This window comes from Haliotis asinina, chromosome 10 (assembly GCF_037392515.1).
Source record: "Haliotis asinina isolate JCU_RB_2024 chromosome 10, JCU_Hal_asi_v2, whole genome shotgun sequence".
Classification (NCBI taxonomy): domain Eukaryota; kingdom Metazoa; phylum Mollusca; class Gastropoda; order Lepetellida; family Haliotidae; genus Haliotis; species Haliotis asinina.
In genome coordinates, this window is record NC_090289.1 from 55,808,426 (window position 1) to 55,833,840 (window position 25,415).

Genomic DNA, 25,415 nt, shown 5'->3' on the forward strand with positions numbered 1-25,415 from the left:
CTGTATAGCCGGGCACGTGTATCATGTATCTCTATAACCGGGCACGTGTATCATGTATCTGTATAGCCGGGCACGTGTACCATGTATCTGTATAGCCGGGCACGTGTATCATGTATCTGTATAACCGGGCACGTGTATCATGTATATGTATAGCCGGGCACGTGTACCATGTATCTGTATAGCCGGGCACGTGTATCATGTATCTCTATAACCGGGCACGTGTATCATGTATATGTATAGCCGGGCACGTGTACCATGTATCTGTATAGCCGGGCACGTGTACCATGTATCTGTATAGCCGGGCACGTGTATCATGTATCTCTATAACCGGGCACGTGTATCATGTATATGTATAGCCGGGCACGTGTACCATGTATCTGTATAGCCGGGCACGTGTACCATGTATCTGTATAGCCGGGCACGTGTATCATGTATCTCTATAACCGGGCACGTGTATCATGTATATGTATAGCCGGGCACGTGTACCATGTATCTGTATAGCCGGGCACGTGTACCATGTATCTGTATAGCCGGGCACGTGTATCATGTATCTGTATAGCTGGGCACGTGTATCATGTATCTGTATAACCGGGCACGTGTATCATGTATCTGTATAGCCGGGCACGTGTACCATGTATCTGTATAGCCGGGCACGTGTATCATGTATCTGTATAACCGGGCACGTGTATCATGTATCTGTATAGCCGGGCACGTGTACCATGTATCTGTATAGCCGGGCACGTGTACCATGTATCTGTATAACCGGGCATGTGTATCATGTATCTGTATAACCGGGCACGTGTATCATGTATATGTATAGCCGGGCACGTGTATCATGTATCTGTATAGCCGGGCACGTGTATCATGTATCTGTATAGCCGGGCACGTGTATCATGTATCTGTATAGCCGGCCACGTGTATCATGTATCTGCATAGCCGGGCACGTGTATCATGTATCTGTATCTGTATAGCCGGGCACGTGTATCATGTATCTGTATAACCGGGCACGTGTACCATGTATCTGTATAGCCGGGCACGTGTATCATGTATATGTATAGCCGGGCACGTGTATCATGTATCTGTATAGCCGGGCACGTGTATCATGTATCTGTATAGCCGGGCACGTGTATCATGTATCTGTATAGCCGGCCACGTGTATCATGTATCTGCATAGCCGGGCACGTGTATCATGTATCTGTATCTGTATAGCCGGGCACGTGTATCATGTATCTGTATAACCGGGCACGTGTACCATGTATCTGTATAGCCGGGCACGTGTATCATGTATATGTATAGCCGGGCACGTGTATCATGTATCTGTATAGCCGGGCACGTGTATCATGTATCTGTATAACCGGGCACGTGTATCATGTATATGTGTAGCCGGGCATGTGTATCATGTATATGTATAGCCGGGCACGTGTATCATGTATGTATAGCCGGGCACGTGTATCATGTATATGTATAGCCGGGCACGTGTATCATGTATATGTGTAGCCGGGCACGTGTATCATGTATCTGTGTAGCCGGGCATGTGTATCACGTTTGTGTATAGTTGGGTAAGTGTATCATGTACCCGTATGAACATACACCTGTGGAGAATGCTTCCATTGGCGATGGTGTGGGACTTGCACAGATAACCTTTCAAGAGTTACTTCCCTTTAACAATGCATTAGACTGAGCAAGACTATCGTTGAACACAGTGTGTGGGTGGTGTCTTGGTATCTTGCATCGTTATGCACAGGTAATCAGGTGCTTGGAGGTGTAGGTCCAAATTCCGGATGAAAATCAAGACAAACGATTTTTATTTTTCAATCCTCAAAAATTTAAAACAAGGCAACAAACAAGCAAAACAAACACGGCAAACTCTGACAAACAAACTCTCACAAGTGTGTGATGCAAGATGATTGTCAAAATTAGTTGTCTAAGGTAATATTTTCGTTCTTGAAAACTGTCAAAGTGACACCCCATGCATGTGTACGAGGCTAATTTGTTGTGCGCGTGCACCTGATGCGTTGTGTGCAGTGATTGTGATACTATCTGTGCTACTATCAAAAAGGTAGTGAGCTTAACGGCATTTTCGATGTCCCGTGTTTGTATAGTTTCCATCTCATTTTAAAGCGATCATTGGGTGGGCAAAGCCATATCCAAAGTTTCACACATGTGGGTAATGAGGTTCACGAGATATGAGTCATCACAACACATGGGGGTATACTATTTGTAAAATAATTACAGAAAATGAAAACGATATGTCATTTTGCACCTCTCGAATAATGGTATGACCTCAGACGATATCATATAAAATATTCCAAAATGGTTTTTTTATAACTTACCTTCATAATCAATAGTGAAGGTTTGGCTTGCTTGATACAGAATTGGATAGGGGCCGTTTTTAAAGGACACCTCCATTTTGATCTTTCAAAAGCATTGTGTCCAGATATTCAAGCTTGTGCTGTTTACTATATATTATGAACTGACCATTCAGTATTTAGTTTGAACCCTTGGCATCATGTATAAATAGTGGAAACATTAGAAGCAGTTATGTCCTTATGGTACGTCATCTGGGGAGATCTCAAACACACAAAATGTTTCTTGCATATTTTGTTTCCTAAAGTCTGTGATGCATTTATTGCAGATTCTGCATTTGAGGGGTACCAAAATATTAAGTCAAACAAAATGAGTACCGTGAGGCTGGAATATAGCAAACCATATTGCTTCAGGTCGAGATATTATGTAGAAACATAAAACACACAAACAGCTGTATTTATATCATTGTCCTGTTGAAGCTCACAACGTTTTGACAGTCTCTCGTGACGAGAAATGGTGGTGTGTTCATAAGGTGTCAGTCTTTGAAGAGTTTGGTAACGTTTATACTTCCTATCCAGATTGAATGTTGAGATTTATTGGAAGAGCAAATAATGTATGTAACATTTGATCACTTTTAAAATGACATTGTGCGTGTCGACCGTGTCACATATGTCAAACAATATACAAACAACATTGAAGAATAATACATGTTTATTTCACTCCTCCCAGTTGATTTGAGCTTCATCCCAGCCAAGGTTCTCCCCCTGGTTCTGCTTCGTCAACCATTCCATCAAGGGACTAAAGTACTCCAAAAGTGACCCAGCCGACACGTCACGTGACCCCGTCAACTGCTGCAGTGCATCTGGCCAAGGCTGACTGGCACCAAGAGTCAGCATGTCCCTGAGGGAGATAAGATTAAGTAATTCTAGGAATTACTCTGATACGTTTAGGTGGGCCATATAGATGTAGGGGTGGAACATGTAGGTCGGCCATATAAATCTAGGGGTGGAACATGTAGGTGGGCCATATAGATGTAGGGGTGGAGTATGTATGTGGGTCATATAGATGTAGTGGTGGAACATGTAGGTGGGCCATGTAGATCTATGGATGGAACATGTAGGTGGGCCATATAGATGTAGGGGTGGAACATGTAGGTCGGCCATATAGATGTAGGGATGGGGCATGTAGGTGGGCCATATAGATGTAGGGATGGAGCATGTAGGTGGGACACATAGATGTAAGGGTGGAACATGTAGGTGAGTCATATAGATGTAGGGGTGGAAGATGTAGGTGGGCCATTTAGATGTAGGGGTGGAACATGTAGATGGGACATATAGACGTAGGGGTGGTGTATGTAGATGGGCCAAACTGATATAGGGGTGGAGCATGTAGGAGGGGGCCATACTGATGTATGGTGGAGCGTGTAGGGGGGAGTGGCATATTGACGTAGGGGTTAAGCATGTAGATGGGCCAAATAGATGTGGGGATGGAGCATGTAGGTGGGCCATACAGATGTAGGGGATGTGCATGTAGGTGGGACACATAGATGTATGAGTGGAGCACGTAGGGTGGGCGATATAGATGTTGGATAGGAGCATTGTGGTGGGCCATACATACGTTCAAAGAAACTTTACGCTCATTTGTTTCAGTCGTTCAGGAAAAATAACGAAAAACCAATTCACATGATGGTAGCGGGGTAGTGTGTAATGATCAGTACTGCATGATAGACATATGCCCTCACTTTAGCTTCTTCCCGGCTTCTTTTGATCTGTAGAAATCACACGTGTGCAGCGGCCCCTCGTGGCCCTTGGCTTTACACATGGCCTCATAGAACTGGAACTGGACGATGAAGCTGATGAAGTAGCTGTGGGAGAGAGAGAGAGAGAGAGAGACGACGTGGTGATTGGACACTTTACATCCTGTACCCGGGTGCGTTATCACGTCTTACATATCATAAGGGGAGGGTACACACAAAATCTTGTCATCAAATGTATATGGGTGGGTGAGAGTAACGCCTGCATCTCGAGAGCGTATACTATCTGTGTTATCAACCTCCTCTATTCCATGAACAACTCATTTTCACCTCATCCCTCACCTATTGTCCAAACATCTCACGTAAAATATTATCCAGAATTAATCATCACATTGGCATCTATGTCGAAACGTCGCCGATACTAGAATAAAGAAGTTGCATATCCATGTAAATAGCCCTCATCCGACATAAAAAAATGCTGATCTTTCTAAGAAAAGAGAGGCCGTCCTCCCCTTTCCTGCCTAAGCACTTGCACATTCACGAACACAATATAAAACCCTGTTCCCTTACCACATGTAGGGTGAGTTGGACGGCACGTGGTACTTGGCGGCAGGGTCGAAGTCTTTCTCCGACCGCGGGGTAGGTGACACAATACCCTGATACTCCAGTCTGGAACATGGCGGAATGTGATCATATTAGTGAATGTCTGACAGTTTCTGTACAGATATAAACAGTTGTGACATCTGCTTGTAATTTGTGAGAATATCATGAATGTTGTTGAATTTGCATCTCGTATTTCTGAAACATTGAGTGAGTGAGGCCCTGTTGGATTATTCCAGAATTAACAGTGCTGGGGACATACCTTACTGAACCACCAACTTCATCTTTTTATTGGAATAAAGTAAATGCGGAACTATCCGTACCACTGTTCTGACGTTTAACTTTTTGACCTATTATGGGTCTACAAAGATCAAAATAACTTGATTCCAGAATGTGAAGGTTTTGACGGAGGACTACATGTGCTAGAAGACAGGGTCCTGTCTTACCGGAGCTTCCAGTACTCCTTGTTGATGTGCTTTTCCGGTATGTCTCCACTGAACACCCGCCATCGCCACTTGTCAATCAGATAGCCGTAAGGCAGGAACGCCACCTTGAACAGCGCAGTGGTCAGCAGGTCGGCGATGTCCCCTGGGAAGTAAGACAACAACTATCTTCAACATGGACACTGACCACGCTAGCCATTCGAGTGAGTGAGCGACTAAGTGTGGTTTCAGCACTGTGTTCATCTGCATTCAAGCTGTTCTATTTCAGGTGATGAATCGCACCTATTTATGTGGTCAATGGTAAGTTTTACAATGGGACTGCTTATATCTGGTTTGGTGCACAAAAGTTAAGCGCCACTATTTTCATAGCGTTTTGATTTCACCACTGAATATCAGAAATACAAACTATAAATGTTTATGACTGAATTAACCTTCCATAGCTTCTTGAACCTAACCTTGTCACGATATGACAAGAAAAACGTTCTGCACGTGCAACCCCATATCCCTACCATCTGAATCTTGAAAATCAAGTTTCACACACTTGGTGTCACCGGTGTGTTGTGAGATTCTCCTTTCACTTTAGAGTTAGAAAATCAGTCATGGTGAGGCGAAAGTTAACTACCGCTGAGAGATGACATGTGATAGGCATGTAAAATGATGGCATATCATGCAGGGCCATTGCAAGGCAAATGGGTAGTTATCACAGTGTTATCACCCGTTTAGTTGCCAAACATAATCAAACCAATGTCAATGACAGGCATAGTTCTCGTTATGATAGTTACCATTGAGTATCCAAAGAAGCAGATCACAAAAATAGTGGGTGGCGCTTAACTTTTGTGCATGTGTATATATGTGTTGATTTCTACAAAAATATAAGAGTGATGTTACTGCCGCACCAGCTGTCGACAAACTCTGAGAGTGTAAAGTTACACAGTCTTAGAGTACACGAGTCAAACCAGCACGTTTGCCCCTTAGTACAGAGTGTTTTACCGTACTAATTCGGAATACAGCAACATAAGATATACACGCTGCGCCAGACAACGTTTAAAGCTGTCTAGTCGTGTCAACATTCCCCTGTGTGTTAGTTTGAATATGTGCAATTGCACGTCTTCTAAAACAGGACCCGTGAAGGTCCCGGGGTAGAATAGGCCTTCAGCAACCCATGCTTGCCACAAAAGGCGACTCAGCTTGTCGTAAGAGGCGACTAACGGGATCGGGTGGTCAGGCTCGCTGACTTGGTTGACGCGTGTCATCGGTTCCCAATTGCGCAGATCGATGCTCATGTTGTTGATCACTGGATTGTCTGGTCCAGACTCGATTATTTACAGACCGCCGCCATATAGCTGTAATATTGCTGAGTGCGGCGTAAAACTAAACTCACTCACTCACTCTAAAACAGTATGTATAAAACTGTCGCTAAAACTGAGTCTCATTACCGCTAGCATTCTGTGACCTGTGACCATCCGGGTTAGAATTGATCCTCAGTAACCATTGCTTGTCGCAAGACGCGACTAACGGGACCTGGTGGTCAGGCTCGCTGACTTGGTTCACTCATGTCATCGGTTGCCAATTGCGCAGATCCCTCGATGCTCATCACTCACTCACTCTTCCCACGTAGGATATTCCTCTCCTATCTTCCTACGTAGGAGTAACCTCTGTGGGAAGAGAATGTACCGTCACCTAACAACCATGAAAGGTCGGGACACCTCAGAACCATAGTCGTGATTGTGGAAAATCTGACTTCAGGATAGTGTGGCAGTATCGACACGTGAGTCACAACAAAGATGAAGCTAAATGTTAGGTTATTTGAAGATCACTGGAAAGTACGACATTCTACAGTCTACACCCCAACCACAGCGGAAACACATGTTCATACCACGCAAACCAGTTTATCCCCCTTGAGCTCTTTGAACAACAGTAAGTGCAGACGCTTGCTTTTATTCAGAATCCTCCTGGCTTGCATATCCACAGCCACTTAGGAGGTAAACCTTCTCTGGTGAAGATATGGTGAATAAAGGAGATGTAACATTTGAGATGTGGAAGTTTGAGACCCGGTGTCTCATCAGACCCGACATATATCCTACAGCCACCTTGACTGAAGCTGTCGGGAAATCACTAAGAGGACACGCAGCCCGTATTCTTATTTCCTTGGGTTAAGATGCTGCTGTGGCTGATGTAATAAATGGACTGGAGGGTCCTTACGGTTGTCACCACTGAAGACCTTCTCTGGCAACTTCATCAGGCTGTGCAAGGGGATACGGAGTCTGTAGCCACTTGGACTATTTGTCTTGAGGATGTACTCCAGCGAGCACTGGACATAGGAACCTACACAGATAGATCAAGAAGTAATGCCATGTTAAGGAATCGCTCCTGTTATGGACTGAGGAAGGATGCTACAAGACATGTTTTTTTTATTCCAACAAGGACTTCCCTACACTTATGAAATCTGTTCGAATTATTGAGCAGGAGCTCACTGCCACTTCTCATTCAGTTGAACCAAAGATCACTCGAACACAACACCAGCCGCACAACAATGATCCATTCGACACCTCTCCTGGCAAATATATTTGAACAGCTATCGGAAGTAATGAATAGACTGGAGGAAATAGAGTCACCTCAGAGGAAACCAACAACTAATCACAAGATACTTCAGCAGATCGTGGACAGGGTAACAGCGTTTGAATTGAATAAGGAAACCCCACCTCAAGATTATCGTCAGAGACCCGCCAGGACGAGAAACAGAGGAAATACTCATGGCCAGTCGCTAAACTAGACCAGCTAACTGCTGCCGGGCAAACGGAGGTTGGAGATATTACTAGACCTTCACTGGACTTACATCAGATTATGTTCGGAAAGGCAAACATAGGCTCAATTACCATTGATTGTTCAGACTACCCAGCACTTCTTGATGCCGGATCCATGACTACCACCACTGCTGAAGGATACTACCGATCCACTCTCAGACATCTTCAACCGAAGGACCTTACCGACTTCAAAGTGAAACTCGCAGGTGATCTTGTGCTCCCATACTTAGTATACATCGAGGCTCGGATCTACATCCCCTTTGTGGATAAGGGGTATCTGGTAGCTATACTTGTCACCACAGATACCACGGAGTTCAACAAGTACGTACCAAACGTCCATGGAACCAACGTCATTGATTTAGTCGAGTCACAATCGAAGCCTGTAGACACTGATATTCTAGCACCATGGATAACAGCACTGTGGTCTCAAGACACAGGTGTTGTATTCTGCCAGGTGAAGTCCACGTACACGGCTCCTATCCGCATCTATTCCAGCCAAGAGATGACCATACATTGATTGGTCGGACATGCTCCAGGGAGACCCACAGCTGTCACGGAGCATTATGATCTGGATACTTACTTAAAAACTAGATTGTCTGTTTGTCTGTGACTGTCCATTTTCTTCTTGTTCGCAAGACAGACAAGACTCTGAGATCCTGTTTAGATTTTCGCTGCTTGAATGAACAGACCATTAAAGATGCCTACGCCATTCCAAGGATAGAGGAAACCCTAGATAGTCTGTCTAGTTCTGACGAGCTTATGCGCCTGTCAGGCGGCAGGGCTTTCACTTGGCTCTAACAAATGTTTTTCATATGGATATAGACCATATAGACATTCTAAAAGTTTCAAGGACATGCAGAATAGAGTTAGTTACCCAAAGATATGGAATTCAAGGTATCTTTGTCTCAGAAAAATTGGTGTTTGTGGACCATTTTCATTTTACAATATTCTATCCAGACCACTGAACTTTTTGCACTTGTCTATTGTGTTGGAGTGAACTACACAAACCAAGGTATAGCCAAGTGTTGTAACGTCCAATATACCAGACAATACCTTCTTGGGGTCGGTGAACAATACACTCAAGCTGGACTATTTCGAACAGCCATGGATACTGACTTAACCAGTTTACAGTCACTGATAAACAAGGCCTCTCATCAGAAGCGAAGCAAGAGAAAGAAAAGAGACAAGCTTAAGAGAGGGACAAGGACTGGGAGACGAAAGCACAAACGGATAAGTATTGTCACTGGCTACAGACCAGCATATGATTCAACCAATCACAACACAGAGCCAGTCGACTACTCAAATCCTATACATATTCAACCCCCTAGACTTTCTCCAACTGTTAATGTGTGTCTTTTAAATGCTCAATAAGCTTGCAACAAGTGTGTCGACATTGTGGACTTGGTATGGGATCACCACATTGATATGCTATTACTCACTGAAACGTGGCTTAAACCTCGGGGAGGTGAATCAGTGACTGTGCAACTAACTCCACCTTAATACACGGCCAAACATCAGCCTAGGATTTCTCGTGGAGGTGGTGTAGCCATACTCTTTAGGAGTAATTTTCACATTAAATGTCTGCAAGCTGACTCTGAGGCAACATCATTTGAATATATATTTTTCCAAACTAATCATGGAAAAACTGCTACCAATATTTTGACTTTGTATCGACCGCCACCTTCCAGGGGGAACAAATTAACATTTTTAATGTTTCTTGAAGGATTCTCTAATTTACTGGATATGTTGTGTGTCAATTGCAAGTCAAACAGGTTGTTCATTCTAGGGGACTTTAACATCCATTTTGATGAGAAACGGAATAGTGACACAGTAAAAAATAAGCTAAATTGTAAATGATTCTACACACAAAAATGGTCACATTCTTTACTGGGTAATTAGACGTGAAACTGACAAATTCATCACAGAGGTTCATGTGTCAGATCTCCAGCTATCAGACCATTTCCTTATCACAATGCATCTCAACATGACTCGAACCCCGCCACCTGTATACACAGGTGTAGAAATTTTCGCAAGATGGATATGACGTCATTCCGTTGTGATATATTGAACTCAGATCTTCTTAAACATCCACCGACTGATTGTGAGGAGTGTGTCAAACTGTACAACTCTGTGCTTCTTTAACTGTTGGATAAGCATGCTCCAGAGAAAGTGAAAACCTTGCCTTAGAGATCTGATGCAGGATGGTTTCTCACTTCAGATGTAAAGACAGCAAAGACTGAGGGGAGGAGTGCAGAACGACGATGGAAGAAATCACATCTTGAGGTACATCGTCAAATACATTGTGCCGCTCGGAATACAGTCACGCTTTTACTGAACCTATCAAAACAGGACTTCATAAACTAAACAAATTCTGAGAGTAAATCAGACACTAAAGCGCTGTATGAAGTTATGTTCAAGCTGTTGGGTAAACAGCGTAATGTCTCACTCACTGACACTGGGTCTCCGTCCTAGATTGCTGAACAGGTTTCTTCCTACTCACAGAAGAAGATTGAAGACATTCAACTTCAGATAACTCTGGATCAGGCTGCATCTGACATAATGGGTGAGGTGCTAGAACATGGACATAGTTGTTCTAATCAACTCGATTCTTTACGTCCTCATTCAACAGATGATGTATTGAAGATTATTAAGGCTTCAAAACCAACATCATGCATTTAGACCCAGTTCACACTAAAGTTGTGATCAGTAATATTGATATACTTCTCTCTGTCAACACAGGTATTGTGAATTGTAGTCTCATGTGTGTATCCATGCCTGATTCCTATCGACATGCAGTGGTAAAACCATTGCTTAAAACATGGACTAGATGTGGATGTTTTGACACATTATAGGCCAGTCTCAAATCTTCCATTCATTTCCAAGGTTATAGAACGGGCTGTTCGAGATCGTCTGGCTCAGCATCTTGAAGAACACCATCTGTACGACCCATACCAGCCTGCATATCCGCCACGACACTCTACAGACTCTGCACTTCTTCACATGGTGAACTCATTGAGACTTGGTACTGACTCAGGAAATGCAGCATTGCTGGTGTTGCTCGATCTAAGTGCGGCTTTTGATACGGTTCACCATTCTAGATTACTTCACCGCCTAAAAACTGACTTTGGAATCGCAGGTTCGTGTTTGAAGTGGTTTGAGTCATATCTCTCGAACAGGGCTCAGTCTGTTCTCATTGAGAGCCAGCTGTCAAATTCAGTTAATCTTACTTGTAGCGTTCCACAAGGATCGGTCTTAGGACACTAGGACCACTCTCCACAGAAGTCTTGGAAGATTTGGGAGTAATCTTGGATAGTGAACTATCGATGTCCAAACATGTCACGTATATTGCTCTGCTCTGCTCAAATCAACTTCGCAACATTGACAATATACGTAAATTCCTAAGTCAAGTTTCTGCGGTTACCCTGGCACTTTCTCTTGTGATCTCCAGAATTGATTACTGCGATGGACTCACCAACGCTCCAAAGTCGGCCATAAACAAACTCCAACGCATTCAAAATACGGCTGCCAGGATCGTATCTTGCTAGAGGAAGTATGATCACATAACCACAATCCTTCGTACCCTCCACTGGCTTCCAGTACAACAATGGATAAGCTATAAGTCCATGTGCTTCCTGTACCAGTGTCTGTCGGGGGATGCCCCAGAGTATCTCCGTGCCTGTATCGTACCATATATCCCGGCTCGATCTTTGAGACCAGAGTCCTAAAATTTGCTGACTATCCCAGTTACCAAAAGAGTTTCCTATGGACAGAGATCCTTTTCATTTGCAGTTGCGACTGAGTGGAATCAGTTACCAAAATACAATAAAGACTGTGACACTTTCTCTCCAGACTCAAAACATATCTGTATAAGCAGGCATTCTGTGATGAGTTAAGTGAGTGAACCCTTGGACTGTGCACTTAGAGCATGAAATATTCATGGAGTCATGCGCACTTTATAAGTGAACTATTATTATAATGGTTCTTAAAGTCAGACTCATAATCTGAATATTCGTATCCCCACTTGGATTTTATGAATGTAATCGGATGCCCTCTGGATTGACAAATGCTCCAGCCACCTTTCAACGTCTAATGGAAAAGTGTATGGGCGATATTGACCTTAAGGAATGCCTGATATAGTTGGATGATATTGTTACATGTATCTTCTCCACAACGTTTGAAGAACATCTGCAGCCTCTGGAGGCTGTATTTAAACTTTTGAAAGACAATGGGTTGAAGCTACAAAACTTCCAAATGTGAGTTCTTCAAGGACATGTAGTATTAATGGAATTTAAACAGATCCCGACAACATTGCTGCGCTGAAGAAAGGACCTATACCAAAGGATCTCAATGATATCAGAAAATTCCTTGGATTCGCTATGTATTATCGTCGCTTTGTTAAGAACTTTGCCAGCATTCCCGACCCTTAAATGATCTATGTAATGGACAGTCAAAGAAGAAAGGGAAAAAGGCCAAATTAGTTTTCACATCCATTTCCAAGTTCAGAAACAAGAGGACAGGATGATCGCCATTGCTTTTGCTAGTCGAGGATTGTAGAAAAGTGAAAGAAACTATCCTGATTATAAACTGGCGTTTTCAACCGTAAATGAGCAGTAACCAATTTGGTGCCCGAACAGGGACTGAGTAGATTTGGTCATCACGACGACAGACAGATATCGATATTTCATCATGTTGATGCTTCAAACTGCAGACAAATAAACAGCTCTTAAAACAACCCCATCTCCTAATTCTGTCTCTGACAATAAGAGACCCAATTCTACGACACATGTGATCTGACCTTATGGTCAAATGAATTTGTTCAAGATAGCCTCTGATCACGAAGCAAAAAATGTGTACACGATGGTATCAGTCATGTGACCACTAACCTGCTAGAGCCTCACAGGCAACTTGGGTTATCCGGCGTATGATACATAGTGTGTTAGCACTTGCATGTGCCTTGTACGTGGGAACGGAGCATTACAAATCAGCATTTGTTATTATTTAGTTGATTTTAAGCGTTACAGAGCACAAAGCTAGTTCATTCAATTGTCACCTTCCCTGGTGAAAAAAAAGAGTTCGAACGATATTGGGGTGTACCACTGTGGCCTGTTTGTACGAGTTATGGCCATTGTCTACGCTACCTTCTTTCGTCCTTGTCGCTGTGTCGATGAGTCCAATGGAGTGGAGGTGTTCGCGGGTGCCCACAGACAGCGCCATCGTGTCGCCCACGGCTTCGTGGAAGGCGGAGTTGGCGCCTGTGCGGTAGACAGTGGGCTTGTTGGAGTAGGCCATGAAATACTCGATATGCCCCATCTCGTGGTGGATGGTGTAGAGGTAGTCCATGTTCACTTCGCTGCACATCTTGATTCTGATAAAATAGGAGAAGAAAAGACATAAGAAACAGGTTCAGGTTCTAATGTTGTCTTCAAATTAACAACTCATCAGTGAAAATCAGATCCGTCTTTCGAATAGCCACATTTAATCTCTACTAAAGGCCTATGTTTCAAGTCACGCTGGATGTTTCTTCATGTTCTTGTTAACTCGTCCCTCTAAATCTTCAGTCCAAATAACGTCTGACTGGGAAATATCGCGTGTTGACCAGACAATTCAGTGACTGACACTATGAGCATCCAGATGTGTCCATATTTGAAGCCTGGTTGTTTGTCGCTTTTTCCAATGTATATAAGCAACAGATAAAACAGGATTCTAGACCAGACCATTCAGTGATTGACATGACGTGCATCGAACTATGACAGCTGTTTGATGAACCGATCACTTTAGCATCCTTTATCCTTTGGTTTCTGAATTTCAGTTAAAACTCGAATTATCACGTGTTCATGACTCTATAAATTCCATTCAAGACTTTTCTTCCAACTCGACCAGATTATGTCCCTGGTGGAATGGAGCCAGTGGGCAGCAGTGTATATCATTGTCGAATGACCTGACTGTCACTTATCAATAATGTCTAAAAAATATTATATTTGGTTATTATCTATATTCACTATGAATACACATACCGAAAGTCATCCTTTGCAAACAGATCCGAGGCTGACGCATGACACGTGACTTGTCTGTCTTTCGGTTTGACAATCATGGATTTCTCCCAGAATATATCAGTCATTGGGAAGAGTCCAGTGGATTCATAAAAGTTCTCCGAGAGTTGAAATAGTCCTGTTACATTGTACCGTTCTTTCAGCTTGACCTCTGCCGACATGACTACATCATTGATGGGCTCTGTGGACGTCGGCAGGACGATGTCCGATATCATCTGCCAGTTCTGGGCCCACATATTGCCTGGAGAAGGATGACGAGGGATTACAGACGCGGGGCGGAAAGGGGGTGACTGTGGGGTGGATGGGATGGTAAACGACTACGGGCACTTACTGTCTGCTGGATAGAGTTCACCTTTGATACATTTGAAAACACGGTGTTCATAAAAAGGTGGCAAAATGAATCAGTTATTATATAGGATAACACTTTCTCAGTTGGTACAAATTTAGTTACTGTTCGAATTCTTAATAATAAAACTAAGAATGAGGGTACTTATACTGCACAACACTCCATGCCACTAAGGGGCATTCTCAAAGCGCGCACAAACATTAAAAAACCCCAACCACATCAAACGTCACATGAATGGCTGTTAGAAGATGGTCGGAAATATGAATTTGGAGAAAGTTACTGTTTGTATCGGCTGAAAAGGTGTGTTTTGAGGGTACAGTTGAAACGTGGATGAGATGGAGCTGCACGTAGGTTAAGTGGAAGTCAGTTTCATAGTGTAGTGCAGCTGAAGCAAAAGAGCGAGCACCAAATATCTTGAGGCTTCTTCGGGTAGAGATCAATGCAGAACTGGAGCCAACACTCGGCAGCACACATAATATAAGAGTAGTGAAAGTGTTAGTATAGTTTTATGCCGTTGTGACGCCTTGACAAATATTTATGGCGAAGGATGAACACATTCTTATTTCTAGTCCTGATACACTCAAGGCAGTACTGTGCCCTACTAAAATATTTCAAACAAAGTTTAGTTACAATACAGAATATTATTCTACATGTAGATCACGTGTTACCAAGCAAATGAGCAGGTATTGCTCCATTCGTTCCAACGATGTCTTCTCCGTAGAAGTCCGTTAGTCTCCGGCGAACGTACGCCTGCAGCTGGACGTACAATGGCTTGACGTCTGACCACAGCCTATCACAGAGTTGTTCTAGGTCAGGTGTCTCGTCAAACTGTGCATCTCGCCAGTAATCACCATAATCCTTGTAATCTGGAACAGATCGATGACACAGACATATTTACATATCTCTTGACTGGGTTTAAGCGCTTATTCACTGAGCTAAACAATCTGGTGTTTTCCTACAAGAAGTCTTCCAATCATTTTCCTACATCAGTGTCCATCAGCATCTGTCAGTATGTTAGCATGTTGCAGATGTCGCTTCTGCCACATAACAGCAGTGACGCTCGTTGATTGCTATCAGCGTCATCTGGAGTCGCTGGACGCAGTATATCAGTTCATAAGATTACGGCCTAATCCGTCGAATTTTGAACAGTTAACATTGCCGATCCGTCGATTCATACTTGAGTGGTTCTGCGCTAATCAGTTGAATTTCAGACCGTGTTAACACACTGGGAGAGTGTAAGTTCATTAATTAGCGGGGCAGCTTGTATCGGATTAGACTACATGAGCAAGGTCCCAGTTTTGTCCCCATCTTCCCACTTTGTTACAAAAAGAATATAACTGCTTATCAAATATCATCAGTTACCATGGAGAACTAGAATTATATCTGGAATTGAAAATATAAACTATAGGGTAGCCCTGTCGCCTGCGATTATCTTTTCATTCACATTTGTCCTAAGGTTTTGACATTTAGACGTCACTATTTATCTCTGGATGCATTCAAGTCTCCAAACAAGATGGAGTTTATAAATCTACATGGAAAATCTCACTGCAAAGCATTGTATTGCAGTTTCACTGTGGCGATACCGCTTGTGTCGAATAATGATGCAGGTTGCAGAACAAACGGCTCTGAGTGTACGCCTGCAGGACTGAAGATGTGAATATGAAGATGTGTTTTCAGTAGTGTACTGTGGCTGTCCAGAGAAAGGAAGGTCGGCGTTAGGACCCGAGCGTGGACAAAGACATCCAGAAACAGTACTAGCTATCCCGATACCGTCAAAGGAATACAACAAGGATGTATAAGCTCGAGTGCAGTAACCTCTGGGTGTCCATAATTACCTACGCCAACGTATGTTGCCGTAATGCACCACAAAACCAGCAGTAGCCAATACTAAGAAAAGCCAGCAGCCACACGCATGCAAGCTCGCAGGCACGCACCCTCGCAGGCACGCACGCACACACAAACAAAACATCCACTCACAAGAGGACACACACAAAAGGCAACTTTGTTCGGAAGCTTATTTAAAGCACACATCTCACAATATGACAGCCTACCATTCTCCACAGCTCCCTGGTTCAGTAGTTTTATGTATTGCAGATACAGGGGTTTGAGTGTCGGGCCGGTTGCGTCCCTCCACCCATCCCACGCCCACAGCAGTTCCGACGGGTCAGTACTGTTTGCCATTACTTGAATGAGTCCCGGTTCTATCTGTAGACAGTCTTCCCTACTGCGACACACCCGGGCGGTGCTGTAGATCTCCGACATGCGGCCCTCAAGATCCTTCTGTTTCCTAACAGGACACCACAATTCTTTAGAACACAACGTTAAAGTAAATAAATAGTTACAAGTACAATTATTTTATGTTAAAACATCTTACTGTCAGCTACTGTTAAACACGTACCTGACGTCCTCGGGATGTTTCGGCTCCGCGTACTTCGTGAGCAGCCTAAGTTGTCTCTTTGTGTCGGGGTCAAGGTCCTCGCTTTTCTTCCACTCTCGTGCTTGCTCGAGGATGGAAGGAAACCATTCCGAATACTTCGTCTCGCTGTCCGCAAACTGTATGAACACGTAAGGAAGTTTCACATGAAAATAGATCGTAATGGGTGACAACGGAATTGTCTATTGTGACTACCCACGGGAATTTAAAGGATTACTTTAAATTATAGCTCAATGGCTCAATGGCACATCATGTATTTCGAGTGCTTCCATGACTGGAATCGAATCTGGCAGTAGCCGCGATGAGTGAACACTTGTGTGGGTTACTCCCGTCACCTGAGAGAGTTTGTTCATTATGAGAACGAATAAAATCGCTTCCGTTAGAATCCACTACTAAATAGGTTAACGTAAGAATAATGTGAACCCAGGAGCACCACGCCGCCACGGGAATGATATAGGCGCTAGGTCATGTTATGCTCGTTTTTCCTCCCGTATGTTCAGATGGTCAGTTACCTGTTCTCGGTTGTGGTCGGTGATGTTGGTGCTGAACACCCACTCTGCTAAGGACATCCTGTTGTTCCACTTTCTCAGCTTCCCGTTGACATCTTCAAGCCATAGCTCAGCAGAGTACTCGTCTTCCCGGGGCTGGTCCTCCTCCTGCCGCTTCTCACTGTTAGCTGTATAGGAGTCTTCTTCCAGCTCTACAAGACAAGGGAGTGAAAGCTGGTTGTGTAATATCGCGTTGTCAAGGTTTAGGATATGCTACACTGTCGGTGTAAGCAGACTAGACACGTGTGCGGTAGAACAGTCCGAATAGTTCGACCCTCGTTGGATCTTGACAGCAGTCGAGATAGAGGGTAAATAACTTGTTACGAGAAACAAGGAATAGAGAAACGGATTCAACGCAAAAGGTGAACGTATTGATTACAATAATGATGTTTTAGTGCGGATAACAAGTTCGCGTTTTTCGTGAGTGTTACGTTTCCACACAGATTGTTGTGCCCTGCTTTACAACAGTACATGACACGAAATAAGCGAAGTTGCCGTCTATCAGAAATTGTTGTACTTCTCAACTTCTAAAATGCCACTGTAGAAGGTGAACACATTCATCTCTGGAGTCAGGCATTCAGTATAAAGGATGAACAGATTTAACGCTGATAACAGTCATTTGGCACAAAGGATGAACTGATTTACACTGAGGCTCGGCATTCAATTCAAAGGATGAACTGATTTAACACTGGGGCTCGGCATTCAATTCAAAGGATGAGCTGATTTAACACTGAGGTTCGGCATTCAATTCAAAGGATGAGCTGATTTAACACTGAGGCTCGGCATTCAAAACAAGAGGAACCTTCGCCAGACCTGGGACCTTGATCGTAAATCTAAAACATCAACGCCAGAGACCGACCAGGCCCGATTATGGATTCCATTGGGCTTTAAGGGTTAAACAACGATGAACAAAGCTATGAATGTATCGCTGAAAATTGTGATGTACGTGGAAAAGGTAAACACGTCTTGCCCGTCCTCATCCATACGATCTGCCGAAATATAAAGTTGTGCCTGACACCGCACAACGCTACTCCTGCCATGTAACGGCGGTATGAAACTAGACCAGACAATCCAGTGCTACTTACCCATCAACTCAAGTAGGACTTCACGTAGGTCTGAGTCCATGCTGCGTGTGAGGCGCTGGGGTAATGCCTTTGGCGTCACTAGCAGGATCAGTAGGAGGGTCAAGTTCGTCATACGACCCATGATGTTAATCTGCCGACCTGAAGAGGAACAATGTGAATCTGAAAGTCATTTGAACTGCTTTGGGTGGCGATGAGGCGGGCAGACAACTCAGTGATAGTTCCGTCCACTGGTAGCTGAACAATAGTTCAGGAAATATGTTGACGAGAGTCAGGAACAATATGGCAGTGATCACATTTTGTGACGATCAGTGAAGACCTGCTAGAAGTGCAGTCGGAGAGTACACAAAACCACATGCCGTACATATATGTCCTTATATTTCAATCAGCTCACATGCAAATACACACAGCAAAAATCGAGAGATATTATTTTAAAATTTATTAGAAGGATCAGAATATGACACCTTGATTTCAAATATGTCCATACCATGTGTTCTGTGTTTACAAGAGGGAGGTCGTCAGTTCCAGTCTGTAATTATCCAATGTTTGTTCTGTTGTATCCGTTATTCAGGGTTTTCCAATTAGGAATTATTCAGGTATTCTAGTCGCCATATTTCTCATTTCCTATAGAACAACATTTCTATAGAGAAAGTGGAATCTAATCAGGTCGTATTTGATGTTTGAGTCCGATGACGAGTAATTAGTATTTGATATTTAAGTAACCCCGACAGTCGACAAGACGCCATCTATTTCCCGGTGCTCAGAAAGAAGATTAACGTGACGAAGATGAACTACAGTTTTGTCCATGCAGCTAGTGACTAATCGGCTGCTACGGTGAAAGCCACGGGTGTTGTCGCGCATTCTCAAAACTAACTGGAGACATTTTGTGCCGTTGATAATCTGTGACAGTGACCTGTACACTACTCCACCGTCCCGGATGATCTGTGCATAAGGACATGCGCATATTGTCGCTCACATGCCATTTAGCATGGAAAGATGCACGAATAATCTATAACCTATCGCCAATGGTGCAGTGGATTGTTACTCTCTTCAAAATACCCCGACATCACATAGATGATAAAGAACTGTTATGTCTGGTCAGTCCTAAACGAGTGTACTCTATGTACTTTGTCTACTGTCGTCCTATCAAAACTCCCTTAAAACTTAAAACTATTATATTTTGCACTTACTTCAAACAAGCATTTATAGGGAAAACTTAATTTAGTTGCAATAAAACTTCGAAAAAATTTCAAATCACAAAGATTGATGAAATATTTACGAAAACATGGAGAGATGTCCAGTGACTGTGTCTGAAAATAACTGAAGGTGTTTGCACACTTACTTTATTCGTAACACACAGAGCAAAAATCGAGAGATAGAGTATACTCCATGCTCGACCTCCCCAATATAGCTGGAACATTGCTTGGTGTGAGGTTAAACAACAAACCAACCAAACAGCCAAACAAATCGTGACGCATAGAGCCTCGTAGAAATACGGACTGAATAAAGCTCTATGATATGGTGCATTTGTCGATCAAAACGTCAACGAAAAAGATTTGTGTAAAGGAGAAGCAGGGTGAGGTCTGTTATCGCAGAAGCATAAAAACATTAAAATTTATTAAGGAAGTGAACAGATGCGTTCATTTGAATGAGAAGAAGATTTAGTTACTTTGAATGTCTACACGTTTGAGAATACAGACTGAATAATAAAGCCAAAAGATGAAATATGATAAAAAGGAAATGTCAGAGATCTTCAGGAAACGATTTTTTTTAATATTTGAATATACTGTTGAGTTACTCGCTACTAAACAATTGAAGAACTGTTGTAGGTGAAAATCTTTCCCCAAATGCTCACAAATAAATTTGATGCCTTTAAAGTGGAAGTCTAATAACGACAGATTCTCAGCCGACCATGTGTCTGTGTTCTAAACATTCTGTCTCAAGACCTGTTTCATGCCAGTATGAATGTAGATTTAGTTAAAAGTCAGACGTTAAAGCTTCCTCTCAATCTGTGGAACATTAAATCCCCAGGTGGAACCTTACCAGATCTTTTGTGAAATCACGTGTAAAGAGCATTTGGGTTTGCAGTTTAAAAATATAGCCCAAAAAACCCCCAAAACAACAACAACAACAACAAAAAAACCCAGAAAAAGAACCCCATAACATTCCTATGAATTCCATCTAGAATCCTACCAAAACTGGTTCACTGTCACTTTTAAAAGCAATATTGAGTTATTTTCTTCTAAAACCTGTAATAACCAACACGAATATTATCGCGGTTGTTTTGTTATTGAGTACACAGGTAAATGTATTCTCATGCGATGCATAATTTGTGAACACAAATAAGAAATCCGGGTCGCCCGGATCATATATAGATCGTACTACAGCACTGAGGACTGTTTTGCCAATCATCTTTCTTCCACAAATTAAACCCCGGCAAATCCTCACAACTACAGATTTCAATCAATACAGCACGTATTTTAAGGCTTAAAACGATTACAAATTTTGAGAAGATATAGATTAAATCGACTTTTCCATTATTTACAAAGTTCAAAATTTTGTTAATTGTAAGGCCAATCACAACTGACGTTTCATCGCTAACACAACCCTGATAATAACAGGATCCTTTCTACAGACCCGTGTTCTGACACTGGACGTAATTTCCATAGACGTTAGTTCAGTGTAGCATAAATAAATTTCATTGATTATATTTTGGCAAGATCCAATTCAAGTTGTTTCAAGTTGTTTCAAAGGCATTTAGATCCAATTGAAAATTTGCACATTTGTGAGGAATCATCTTACCTACGATCACACAACTTCTGTTTAATTTTCCGTTGCTCATTGATCGACTGGCAACAATTGAATCAACTTATGTACTTTGCCGTGAAATCCTTTATCTTCTCGACCCTATTGGATCGTGGATTGAGGAACCTTACTTAAGTTGATAAATGTCATGATGTCGTTAGTTAAACAATGGTCGGAAAATTGAACTGAAATAATGTACACAAAGTAGAGATAATTTCACATTTGCCTGTCTAATTTTACAAAGATCCAACCTGAAATCACTACATGAAAATTATTTATGCTACACTGGAATAACATGTACGCCCGTGGAAACTACGTTAATGGTCCGAATATAACTGGCCCAAGTCTGCAGATACATGCAGAGATCCGTGGACCGCACGTTCGAATCCCGAATCAGTTCCCACTCACTCTGATCTGTGGTCTGTCTGTACCTCAGACGTGTCGCTACGTAGGAAATAGACCATACACATGTACTTCAATGTACTTCCAAATTATTACACTTGATACAATCAAGCTGAAAATATGGCAATCAATCAAAATAGTAATTGTCTATGATTGTTTTCAAACTCGATCAAAATACGACGGGTGGGCCAGGGAAAGAAGGGTAGGGGTCGTGCAGGAAAATGAGGGTAGGGGTAGGGAACTGAAGAGACATTGAGGTAGTGCAAGGAAATTACCATGGCGTCAGGACAAGGTAAAGACGCAAGGGTTCAGTGATCTCGGTTCAGTAACACGTTGTGTGTCGGACCCAGTGTGTTCATCCCAGCATTCAGCGGCCTTTCCCATCTTTAGCGTCTCAACATAATGTGGAAGGGCAGAATGTGGTGAGTGGGCGAATATGGTCCTTCTCGCTGTTAGCACATTTCGACAATATCATGACAGTCAGCACCGCAAACTAGGTTCCACAATATGGAGGCGAGTGTCCAGGTTCTTTGACAGCGTACGGTCATTAGTCAAAAAAGCAATTCTGTTCAAGACTCTAGGCACACAGACCACATATTACAAGGCTTTCTCGCAATTGACCAAGACGTTAAACAACATGTACTCAGTTACTGAAGTCGACAACGACTGCCGTCATCTGCCATTACTATCTTCTGGAAAAGTGCGATCGCCGGGCTTACTGAGACAGCTAGAGGAACATGCGGACTGTTATACTACTCAATGAAGTCAAAGCAGAGTGAGTGAGTTTAGTTTTACGCCATGTCTAGCAAATAACTCAGCAATATCATGGAGGTGAACACAAGAGATGGGCTTCAGACAATGTACCCATGTAGGGTATCGAACCCAGGTTTCCCACATGACGCGCGAACGCTTTAATCACTGGGCTACCACACCACCCCAGTAAGCGAAGAACCGAATACATCGTTGTGTAGAAGAGTGGAACAACGTATGTTCTTTGATTAACTTTGAGTGGTATATATGGGACTGTTAACCATGGCCTAATCCCCAAGTAAATGCCTGTTTAAGCAGAGACCGAGCCCCGACATGCACGACTGAAGGACAGTCACCACAGGTTATTGACGTTCAGCCTGACAACACCCTTTCACCACCACTGTAGATGTGAGGGGCTCCAGCTAGTCCACGTCACTGCACTAGACCAAGATATCTTGGGATCAACAGTCGCAGTTGTAACATACATAAAAGTACACGACGCCTACCCCACCCATACCCCTACACCCAGATCGAGTGATCACACGATATATTTTAGGTTCACAAAACCATGACTAGAGGATGGCATAACACACTGATAGTGCCCACATGTTTGTGTCTGTCGATGTGGAAGTTCCCTGATTATTCTTACTTGGCCATTCATATCTGACCTGAAAGACGTCTTATCAAATATAAAACCAGTGAACTGAAACATGATTGTTGGTGCGGCTAAAATAATATTGCCTCACTCACTCATCACGAAGCATAGATACTTGCTGTACTATTACTCGGACTCGCTGTCTCGTACATCAAATTATTTACCTGCTGCTGACAACTAATTCGATCTTGAAAATGTTAATATTGCATGCATGTATCTCACGATGGCTCTAGTCGACCACTTTATATGTCTGATGGATGGTTTGAGAATGAATGTATTTAGTTGACCCCTGCCGATAAACCAAAGTCAAACAAGGACGGGCTAATTACTAGCCGGTACCCATGTTATAAACAACCCCATGGTGGTATAAACAATCAAGTCTAACTACGGGCTCTTGTCGTGATCTACATTTAATCGGTATTACACCTCAGCATCATTGTGCCGACTGTTGGTGATGCAGGATATAATGGGTTTTAAACAACAGCTGGACCAACAACATTCATGACGCTAGCTTGTCGCCATAGCCACCTGTGATTGGTGAACAGATCTAAATACCCCTGATCGTTTAAAGTCAATATGAAATGTCCTTCACGGTGATATACTGGAACAGAAGGCAGTATCTGGAGAGTAACTGACTTTGAAAGAAAAATGGTATAATGATATACACTCATGATCTCTCGTTACAAATGACGCATATGTTAGAACCAGCTGTGCCTGTGTTGGCAATGACTGACCTGTTGACCATGGCTGTCACTGCCTTGTACTAACCAAACACACACCCGGAAAATTCGTGATTTCCAAAAAGTTAGAACATTTACATATTAGTATCTGAGAGGTAACTCGATCTCCCGTTTTGGTAAAAGGATGGCTGGTTCAGCTTTCATTGAACGATTTAGACACTCTAACATTAACCATTAAACATATACCTCAGCCGTCACAGGGAGTTGGTCAGTTTGCCACTAAAAAATCAAACCTTGGACCGATGTTCCCACTATCAGCCACTAAATTGTCGAACCTAGGATCGATGTTCACATTATCAGTCACTAGTTTGTGTGATGCACTCATTTCCTTCGCAGTGGGTTGAGTATGTACGGTGAACTATGACCTTACCTCAGTAATAATTCAACCATAGGATGTCAAAAATCCTCGGATTTGGGTTGAACAACAGATATGAACTTAAATGCTTTGACATATTTACCATATAGTAACGGTACATCACTTGTATTGTAGAGTACTTGTGGGGGTAGACGGTGAATGAGGGCCGTGGCACGGTGGCGTGGGTGCTGTTTGTGGTAAAGTACATGTCGGTTAACATAGGAAAAATACTCACTGTGCGTCGACGTAAACTGTGCTTTTTAGAAATCCATACAATGTACATGTCCTCTCTGTCGACGCCGTGTGCACAGTGACAGCTGCGCGTCACACTCGGAGGTGATACTGTTAGTCAGTGCTGGCTGTTTGGTGTACAGGCTCAGGTCAACACTGCCTTTATCACATAGAGTCCAGTAGTCTACTTACCTACCCGGCATACACTGTGGTCAGTTGTGTCCGTCAAGTCATATCCCCGGGGAATGTTGTTGTTTAAGTTTCCAAGTTTCGTCCCTCCTCGCGCAACCTGTTACTGGCGACTGGTAACCAATCGAGCGTGGACTGGGCCAGTTACAGCATTGCTCAGTAATTGTTAAAATCTGGTTCTGTCCAACGGCAGTTGCTTCCCTTGTTCTGTAAAAGGGTGCTGGCCACGGGTGAGAGGTTGCTACAGAGGGACATGGGAGGTAAGGGAAGCAAGCAAGCTGTGACATTGCTCCAGTATTGCGAAAACCGGAGTAAAACTGAAGGCACTCACTCAGTACATTGTGAATGAACTGTTGTGTTCTTCAAACGCGTTGTGTTCAGCAGGGTTTATCAAACAGGCTGTTTTTTTCATGTTCACCTCTGAACATAAGAGAGAAGACCATTAAGTGAGTGAGTCATTGAGTGAGTAAATGATGGGCGTTTGAGTGAGTGACGTATTGGAGGCGTTCTTGAATACATTGTTGAGCTCTTAAGCGAGTGGATTACAGAGCTAGTGTTTACACTGAACTAGTGTGTGAGTTTAGTTTTACGCCGCACTCAGCAATAGTCCATCTATATGGGGCGAACATGAGCGAATACAGTACCAAACTAAATGGCTTGGCCGTGCCTTGAAACAGTTTAGAACTATCTCAATGTATTATCGTTATCTTATAACGTAATGTTAACATCTACGTTCTAAATGTGACAGGATGAAACATTTGTATACATTCAGTGTTTTTATGCTTTAGTTATAACTGAACTAAATTTTCTGTTTAGCACATTTTAACATTATATACTTCACTGTTAGGTTTCTTTAACATCCCCCTCCCCTCTCAGCTTACAGTCAACCACAGCACTGCCCAAGCGCTCTTCTTACTGTCC

The 25,415-nt window shown here is 42.9% G+C and overlaps 1 protein-coding gene across 2 annotated transcripts; it reads right to left on the reverse strand.

The window, feature by feature from the left end:
* Window positions 1-3,000: 3,000 nt before the first annotated feature.
* LOC137299141 (angiotensin-converting enzyme-like) lies at window positions 3,001-24,761 on the reverse strand. 2 transcript variants are annotated; one of them, XM_067831686.1, is made up of 12 exons: window positions 24,310-24,761; window positions 18,371-18,508; window positions 17,250-17,437; window positions 16,702-16,856; window positions 16,355-16,590; window positions 14,972-15,169; window positions 13,922-14,198; window positions 13,046-13,272; window positions 5,107-5,248; window positions 4,631-4,729; window positions 4,049-4,171; window positions 3,001-3,207 (listed from the first exon to the last, which is right to left on the reverse strand). In XM_067831686.1, the coding sequence occupies exons 2-12, from the start codon at window positions 18,489-18,491 to the stop codon at window positions 3,024-3,026; spliced, it is 1,950 nt and encodes a 649-aa protein (XP_067687787.1). In that variant the 5' UTR covers window positions 18,492-18,508; window positions 24,310-24,761; the 3' UTR covers window positions 3,001-3,023. The 2 variants fall into 2 exon arrangements, with proteins under 2 accessions (XP_067687787.1, XP_067687786.1); XM_067831685.1 differs by having other exon boundaries at window positions 24,498-24,689.
* Between the last annotated feature and the right edge of the window lie 654 nt (window positions 24,762-25,415).